Here is a 9635-nt window from a genome sequence, read left to right on the forward strand (position 1 = left end):
ACCAAACACAAGCACTGCTACCCATGATCCAATACATTAAACCAAACACAAGCACTGCTACCCATGATCCAATACATTAAACCAAACACAAGCACAAAAACTAAAGTGTTGCTGCCTTCACTGCAGACCCTTGTGGGCTGCGTGGCAAAGGTGGTCTATGGGTGTCATGAGCGACCATCTGAGGTAACAGAAATGGCTCCCAATTCAGCTCGTCCCATGTTGACCAGCACACCCTGATTGGAATCCCTAGCCTATGTTGTCCCAGAAAGCATGCCGGGCATATTGACTGTGCAGCTAGCAGGTTATTTGCCCTGGGGTCCTGCCCCGGTAGCAGGATTTGCTTTTTTGGGGTGTCTATAATTTGGGTCGGGGGGACACGTGTTCCTACACGGGTGTGAGCTGAGGTTGCTTTCTCTTCCAGCCTGGTCCTCACCATCATCACCTTCTAGTTCTGTTTACTCTGCTCTTTCAGCGCATCCCAGGTAACACCAGAGAGGGGCTTCTGGGCCACTCAGCTGATTGTCACGATATCTGCAATATAGGCCATTGAAAGGACAAGGGACAGGGAGCCTGGCTAACGGCCTCTTATTATCCTTCCCCGCTGCTCTGTGAAGGCAGATTTGAGCTTTATACAATTCAGCATCTGGTGTGCTGATGAGACAATGTGCCAGGAAGCATGAAGGGGACTGTCGGGGAGACCTGACAGGCAGGGATGGAGAGGTGAGGCTCTGTCCCAGGCTTCTCCCAGCAGGATCTCCTCTCTAGGGAGAGGGCTCACTGCTCTCTCTGAGCACATGAGCAGAAACCTAATAAAACTTTGAATTTGCCCAAACCAGCTGGAATGGAGCTACCATTCTCCTGCCCACACTGGTTTTTGTCTGTGGACGCTTTCCTCTACCCGCCTGGGATCCACGATGCTGACAAGGAATTAATTGACGCCATCCTCCTTCTCTTTACATAAGTCACCTTGGGCCATGCAATTATAAAATACTGGTTATGCCACTAACCCAGGTCTAATGAGGTGCTGATAATGAGATCAATCCATCACACTATAAAGATACACGTTACACGAACACCGTCGTAATTAGTAACAATTATAGTAGAAATTGATGCATTTGAACTACAGTGTTGGCAAAGAGTTCTGGAATCTACCATGGACCACCCAAAGAATGAATAAGTCTCTCTTGCAAGAAATACAGCCAGAACGTTGCTCAGATGCAAGGATGCCTTGTCTCATGGACTGTGGGCACGTGATCAGAAGGAGCCAGCCCTGGAGAAGGTAACGTAGAAGAGTATTCTGCTTGGTACCGTGGAAGAGCAGCCATGAAGAGGAAGACCCTCAACGAGCTGGATTGACATGGTGGCTGCAACAATGGGCTGCAACATAAGAACGGTGAGGGTGGCGGGCACGGGGCGTCTCGTTCTGGTGCACACAGGACTGCAGTGGGTCAGAACTGACTCAGCAGCACCTGCCTACCACAGCAGAGGAGAAACCACGAAGCCTCATGCCCTGCTGTGCCCAAGAGTTAACTCTTCAGTGGCTGAAACTGAAAGAAATCTTGAGGCAGATGCACGTGTGCGTGCACGCGCGGGGCGCGGGGTGGGGGTGGGGGTCCTAGATGAAAGACAAAGCTACCCAGGATATCAAAGGGGACATTTGGGGGGCTCAGGACAGTGCCAATTTACCAACCATTGCAGAAGTTTCCCAGATATTTTCACAACCAGTTAAATTGCTCAATCGTCTGACTATCTACCCCGACTGTGATAAATCACTACACTTTTCATGCTGGTTCAAACCAATGAGATGCTTGTTTCTGAACAGTGCAATCCCTGATAATAATGGCAACATAACAAGGGCATATCGTCAGCAACTATTTTCATTCACTAGGACCTTCAGGCATTTTTCAAGTTAATGCAGGTTTAAAGTAAATAAAAGACGTATCTTATGGCCATATACTTACAACAGCTGCAAAAATGTACTTCTGGTCTTTTTCTTGTAAAAAGAGCAGCACATCACTTAGAAGTAGAGCTAGAATATCTTCAAAGGAGAAAAAAAGAGTAGTAGGATTAATTAATACAATTAACCATAATTCAGATCCCTTTATTAAATATGTTGATTTCATGTTTGAAATTTAAAGCAATTTAATACATATAAGAAGCCCGTAATTCAGACTCATTATAAATTTTTTTGCAAAATGTCCAAAGATATGCTCTATAGATATCTTAGAGGAAAACTGTTCAAGTCAATTGTGCGTGTTTGTGTGTATGCAATCTCCAGGGAAAAAAAGCATCGTTTTAGCTTTAAAAATGGCAGGAAAACATTCAAATAAAAACGAGGTTCTAATAGAGTGAGCAAGGAGCCCTAGTTGTATAAATGGTTCTAATAGAGTGGGCATGGAGCCCTAGTTGTATAAAAGCACTGCACTGCTGGCCAAAACACTGAGGTTCCCTAAGGATAAGGCTAGTGACCTCCTTCCCAAAGTCACAGCCTGGAAGTGCTCGTGTAGCCGTTCTATTCAGCACAGGTGGTATCAGTCACTATCAGCTGGAATCAACTTGTAGGCAACTAACAGCCGCATCGATAAAAGGGCAAAGAGCGCTTACAAATGTTAGAGGATAGCTTGCGACTTAATTATATGCATAAACCTGATATTCTTTATCAGCTAACTCTTAGGGAGGTGTGAGCTACTCTTCATTTTCAGATTGTTCACAAGAGCCTATCTTTCCTTTAACTACCAAACACCAAAACACAAAGCTACCAAACTATGGATTTGACTAAATGAATAACGAGCACAGAACAAGATAAAGAGCACAGAGCAAACAGATTTACAGATAGTGGGTATGCCTTTTTTATTTTACACAGTGAAACCTGCAAAACCTGCTAGAATCCATGAAAGTCAAAGACCTGTCAGAGCAGGAAAACGCAAATATTCCCCACTAAAACGTAGAAACCAAATATGGTAAGACTGAAACCTATCAAAGGTGGAGAACTTGCAAGACCTGGAAAAACAAGTCTGTTCCATTTGAGTGTGGCTCTCACAGGTCAGTTCTTATTCAACTAGCCCCATCTCAATCACTGCAACCTCCATCGGAATGTGATTATTCTCTCGTATATAATAATCTTTGAGAAGCTAGAATGTAACAATCTCTTCCTCACATTGCTTGCCTGAGAAAGTTACTAAAATGAAGTATTAAAAACAAGGAGACTGGACAAGTGGTTCTTAACCGTAGCTACACACACTTACCTGGAACTGCTATAAACACCCAAGTTTATCCTTTATCTCATACCAATGGAATTAAGATCTTAGGACAAGTCTTGAGCATTGATTTTTTTTTTTACGTTCCACAGTGGTTCTAAATTCAACTAAAATGAGGTGTCAATGGGATCAGGTATCAGGCATCAAAGACCCAGAACAAAAAAATCGTATCAATGTGAATGAGGGGGCGGGCAGAGTGGAGACTCAGGGCCCATTTGTAGACAATTGGGCATCCCCTCACAGAAGGGTCACAAGGAAGAGACAAGCCAGTCAGAGTGCAGTATAGCACCATTAAAACATACAACATTCCTCTACTTCTTTAATGCTTCCTCCCCCCCCCACGCTTCCTCCCCCCCCCCCACTATCATGACCCCAATTCTACCTTACAAATCCAACTAGACCAGAACATGTGCACTGGTACAGGTAAGAGCTCGCAACACGGAAATTCAGGACAGATAAACCTCTCAGGACCAATAATGAGAGTAGCATTACCAGGAGGATAAAAGGAAGGTGGGGGGAGAGGGGGAAGCAATCACCATGATCTACATATAAACCCCTCCCTCAGGGACAGATAGCAAAAAAGGGGGTGAAGGGAGAGAGCAGTCAATGTAAGCCATGAAAAAAAGTAAAAATTTATAAATTATCAAGGGTTCATGAGGGAGGGAGGAGGGGAAGGAGAGGGGAGGAGCTGATACCAAAGACTCAAGTAGAAAGAAAATGTTTTGAAAGTGATGATGGTAGCATATGTACAAATGTGCTTGACAAAACGGATATATGTATGGATTGTGATAAGAGCTATAAGAGCCCCCAATAAAATGATTTTTTTTAAAGAACTCAACCAGACTGTTTCAGACTGTGATGTCTCTGGGTAGTGGATATGGTTAGCTTGCTCAGCCACTAACTGAAAGGCTAGAGCGTTAAGTCCACCCAAAGAAGCCTTAGAACAAATGCTTGGTAGCTACATCCAAACATATCAGCCGCCGAAAACCTTAGGCAACACCGTTCTATTCTGCCACAGATGGGGTTGCTCTGAGGTGTAGTGGGCTGCGATGGCATTTGGGCTTAACTGTAATCCACTTACCAGGGTACAGTCAAGTCTGTTAGGCAGTGATAGCTGTCAGGAAGAGTGCATGACAGTGTCAGAGGGCACGTCCATGCACCACGTTAGTCATAACGAGATGGCCATCTGAGCTCCTTTCTCCACCCCCTAATGGTCTCAGAACCCTGGGCTCATGTGGCATCCAGCAGCCTCGAAGTCCGCGGCTCGGCTGCCTTATTTTCAAGTCAGCATGTTTGCCAGCATGTGTGTGAGCACGCCATGAGCAGAACGGCAGTACAGTCTCCTCGTTGCAAATAGCACAAGTGGATAAATTTGTACACACTCATATCATATATCATATACCACACACACACATACGCATATATACATATTTCCTGGAGGAAACAAACTCCCTCCAAAGGTTTTTAGCCCTGGCCACAGCTGCCTACTGAAGACCACCACTCAGTCCTGCAGGAATCTCTCAGCTAGCCCAGGGCGTGTGTGACCCTGCACTTCTGCATCACTCTTCTTCGGAGATACCACGCTCTGTGCAATGAACAGTGTGTGTGATGAGAGAAACGCGCTCGTCAAAGTCGGCCTACCTTTGAAACGGCCCGTTGCCGTCTTCCAGTACACGAGGCCATCGTATAGCAGGGTCCTCTCTTTACTGATCAGCGCCTGTTTCCTGAAAACGTGGCCATTCTTCAGCTTTGTGCAGGTTTTATTTTCTATCTTATTTAGGATGTCAAGCCACTTTTGGTTTTTCTCATATTCACTGACTTTTAAATCCACCGCCGCAATTATGTCTTTAATTAAGCAAAGTGCTCTGCATAAGTCTCGATGTTCATCCGTTCTTTCTACATTGGCGAACAGAAGACACAAAGAAAGAAGGTGACTACAAATAAGAAAATGCCAGGGGACAGTGAAGCGTCAGAAAGAACACTAGAAAATGAAGACAAATGCTAAAGGGGGGGGGGCGGTTCTTACGTTTTTAAATATATAAATAAGCCTATCATCCAAAAATCTCCTAAGAAAAATTTGGGATTAAATGTAAATTCTATACTATCACTCCATACCCACTCCCCAAAAAGAACCATTAAGGATCTATCTGTATTTATCAGAGATTAGCATGATCAAGTGTGCTTCAGCCCCCTGGAGCCTGGAGCAGCAGGAACAAACACTTGGAGGAGAGGGCGTCCTCCAGAGGTGCAGAGGTGTACATCTTCCCGGGCCCAGTGTCTTAAATGCATAAATGTAGGGTGAGTCAGAAAGCATCCTGGGCAGGACTCTGATGCACATCTCTAATCAGGAAGATACTTTCTTTCACAAAAAACACACCTTCCACTTCATGACGCTACGTGCCAGCCCCCAGCTGATTCTTCTTCATGAAGTGTCTTCTTGTAGAAATAGGAAAGATGTGTAGAGAAAATTGAAACGAAGCTACAACATGATTTGGGGTGAGGCCAAAAAGAGTCTCAAAGTCTTCTGGCTACTCAGACAAAGGACTGCCTTACACGTCACTAAGTACCGAACCCTGATGGTGCAATGGTTACTTGTTCGACTGCTAACTTCAAGATCAGTGGTTCAAATCCACCAGCCACTCTGCAGGAGATAGCTGAGGCTCTCTGTTCCCATAAAGATTTGACAGTCCTCTAGGCTCACTATGAGTTGAAATCCGATGACGGCGGCTTTGGGTTTGTACCTCACTACACTGTTTAATGGGAGAAAGGAGCAGCTCTCTACTCCCTTAAAAGCGTTACAATCTTGGAAACCCACAGGGGCGGTTCTACCCTGTCTGATAGGGTTGCTACGAGTCGTCATCTACCTAACGGCAGTGAGTGAGTGAGCTACACTATTGAAAGTGCCGTAGCACCCACTCTTAGATTTGCACACTTTATGTCCCCCACCAAACCTGACGGAACCCAAACTCAGACAAGCTCTCCAGACGAGACGGCATGCCTCAGAACTTGGAGAAACCCAGCCATCACACAGTCACAATGAAAGATGTTCCCACAGTCCTGGAAGGACAGGGACAATTTGTTAGGTCTGATGAAAGGAGGCAGTGTCTCCTCTGCCACTCTATGGACTGGACCTGGGGGAGCCCTCAGGGCACTGTGCTTTAGGTTCTGGACTGCTGACTGCAAGGTTGGTGGTTCAAACCCACTAGGTGCTCCTCGAGAGAAAGATGAGGCTGTCTGCTTCGGTGAAAATGTACAGCTCAGGAATGCTACTGGATTGCTGTACGTCTGATTCGACTCAATAGCAGTGGATTTTTGGCCTTGAAGAGTCATAAGTCAAACTTACGAGTTTCTGACACCGAGGAAGCAATCAAAATCAAAATGCTGCTTTCATTGTGCCAGGAGTAATCGGCGTGGGCTGCTTCTTGGGACAGCACGAGCTGGCCTGAGGCAAGAAGCCAATTTTTAGTCTTTGAGGTGCTGCATGTTTAACTTACGGAAGTTAAGATTAACATAATACAAGTTTATACGGGTTTCTCTTTACATTCTTTATATTTTCTTTTACATTATGGGATGAACTACATTAAATTGTAGTTCTAAGTGTGGCAAAAATGATCCCAAGCCCACTCCACTGAATCCATTTCAGCCTTCCACGGGGGTTCCGAGGCTGGGAATCTTTAGCGGGGTGGGTGGCTTCATCTTTCTTCCCAGGAGGGGCTGGTGGGTTGGAACTACTGGCCGTGCCATTAGCAGTCTGGTGCTTACCCAACAGCACCACCAACAAACAGCTCCCCAGAAGTAAGCATTTTCACTTACCTAAATGCAAACATTAAAAAAAAGGGAGAGAGATTTAAGGAAATTTGAGATGATTTGGTTTTGGGGGATTTGATTGGTTTTTATTTAAAATAAGCACTTTAGCTTTTTTTCCCCACTATCTCCAAGTCAACTGACGAGAATGATGGTAATAAAAACAGCCCCCGTGTACTGAGCGCCTCATTTATACCAGGCACTTGTCTGGGCTCTTGGCAGGACAATCTCATTCCATCCTCATCATTCCATAAAACAAGAATAACGTTTTGTGATTGAGAAAATGAGGCTCATCTCATTCACTTGCCCAACTAAGGAGTGGCAGAGTCAAGTACACACGATGGCAGCCCAGGTCTGTTCCATCGGACCTCCGAGTCTTTGCCAACAATACACACCACCACTTGCTGGTAACTTTTTACTCAAGATCAACAAGCTAGGCTGGAGGTAGGGCAGGGGCAGTGTTGTTTATTTATTCACTGCACTAACATGTATTCAATTAGCTAGAGTCAGTTCTGAACCAGCCACTGCTCTGGGCCTTCGAGAGGCATCTGTTAACCAATCAGACGCACACCTCCCATCCCCCTCACTGAGCTTGCAGCCCCATGTGTTGCAAACACTGAAAACCGAACTTACTGCTATGAAGTCAATTCCGACTCCGAATGACCCCACTGGACAGAGGAGAGCTGCCCCTGTGGGTTTCCGAGACTATGGCTCTGTCCGGGAGTGGTAAGCCTCCTCTTTCTCTGTCAGAGCAAATGGTGGTTTTGACCTTGCACCAGGGCTCCCCTACCACATGCATTAGGACCGTCTTAAAGGAGCCAACGATCACTTCCTGAAACGGAACAGACTTAACGGGATCGAAAATAGCTCCTTCATATGTTTGTTTGTTTGTTTGTGCATCGAAGCATTCTGCGTTTGGCATTGGGTGGGAGGGGCAACAGTGCGTGGTTCCGCAGAATGCTGTGAAGGACCTAGGAGGACCAGGAGGGGGCAGTGTTGAGACGGTCAGGGTACTGGGAAATATGGATCAAAGCGTGAAGAAGGTCCTTTGGGTTGGGCTACTTGGGAGTAGCCAAGCCATTTGCTAAGTCACATTATACAAAATAGGCTCTCAAAATTAATCTAAGTCCTAATACTTGGACAGTTCCACCTCAATGAGAAACTTGGTGAATCAGATACCGCACATGTTGAAAGCTATTTTGGGCGCGAGGGCTGGTTAACTTGCTCAGCAGTTAACTGGAAGGTCAGAGGTTCGAGTCCACCCCGAAGAGCCTCCGAAGAAAAGCCTGGCGTAAGAGAAAATCACCATTATGAACTGTATGGAGCGCAGTTCTATGCTGGCCCACCCCGGGGCACCCTGAGTCACACTCCATGGCGCCTGGCTACCCTGGTGGCTGTTTCTCAAAACAACAAAAGAGGCAAACATTTGCTACAGAAACGATCACTCACCCTTTGTGTACTGCAGTATCCTCTCCACCAAGACAGGGTACTTCGTGATTCGCTGAGTGACCAGCAGGATGCACTCGGGGATTCCTCGGCGCCGGGCCAGAAGATTACTATTCTGGAGCTGAGAACATGGAGATGTTTAGACACACACACTCTACCCGGATGCACTTTTTAGGCATGAATTTAATAATACAAGGAAATGGCTACAGTATAATTCTATTCAAACTAAACACATAGTCATCATCACTAAATTATACACAGCGTCCTTAATTTCCACACCTACTTACCAAGATCCCAAGAAGTTTACCTTTCTCTATGCATCTGTAATGAATCCCCAAAGAAAATAAATCCCAATGCTTCTACACACTAAGATTCACAATCAGCCCAAGCTTTGGAAGATAATAAAAGTTGGAATATGAGTTTTCAGTTAACGGTTTGCCTTTCCAACAAGTCTTCTTCCGCATTTGTTGTTATTCATGAAAACCCTTCCCTCACTGCCACTGACACCTGTGGGTGTCCAAGATTGGAACTGTTTTCGGGGAGTAGGAAGCCCAGTCTTTCTTGCTCAGAGATGCTGGTGGCTTTGAACTGCCAACCATGTGGATCGCAGCCCAATGTCTAACAACCACACCTCCAGGGCTCCATCTAATACTTAAGGTACCCTCTAAACAAAGCAACATCTTTCTAAAACTCCCAAAGTGCTTCTTATGTTTTCAAATCTTCAACATGCACTTATGTGGGGGGGGGAAAGATGAAAGGAAATCTAGTGCATTCCTGAAATGCCAGATAAAATATTTAGATTGTGGGGAAATTCATAGGACTGATTTCTTCAAAAAGTAGGGAAGGTGGGACAGGGACATTTAAAGAGATTTAGTAACTGAGTCAAGAAAGGTGTGACTCTAGACCAGATCATTTAATCAATGCAATTTCATGAGCAAATCAGGAAATTTGAATACTAGCCTCCTATTTGATGATATTAAAGAATTGTTCATTTATTTAAGTGTGATAATGGCATGTCCATTGTAATTGATGTAAAGAGACCATACCATTTGGAGAGACATACTGAAATGTTTACAGATAAAATAAGATGATGGGGAGGGGATTAGCTTTGAATTAATCTGGGGGGGC

The 9635-nt window shown here is 45.1% G+C and overlaps 1 protein-coding gene across 1 annotated transcript in view; it reads right to left on the reverse strand.

Moving 5' to 3' along the window:
- Nucleotides 1–9635, reverse strand: part of ARHGEF28 (Rho guanine nucleotide exchange factor 28) — a 152666-nt gene that overhangs the window by 76057 nt on the left and 66974 nt on the right. Inside the window, exons 11-13 of the mRNA XM_045285225.1 lie at nucleotides 8511–8628; nucleotides 4899–5153; nucleotides 1962–2038 (exon numbers count right to left, since the gene is read on the reverse strand). Of these exons, the coding sequence (XP_045141160.1) occupies nucleotides 1962–2038; nucleotides 4899–5153; nucleotides 8511–8628 (450 nt within the window). The remainder of the gene's footprint in view (nucleotides 1–1961; nucleotides 2039–4898; nucleotides 5154–8510; nucleotides 8629–9635) is intronic.

The sequence above is a fragment of the Echinops telfairi genome, unplaced genomic scaffold (genome assembly GCF_000313985.2).
Source record: "Echinops telfairi isolate 266 unplaced genomic scaffold, ASM31398v2 ScPeMD7_7469;HRSCAF=8507_1, whole genome shotgun sequence".
In the NCBI taxonomy this organism is placed as follows: Eukaryota; Metazoa; Chordata; class Mammalia; order Afrosoricida; family Tenrecidae; genus Echinops; species Echinops telfairi.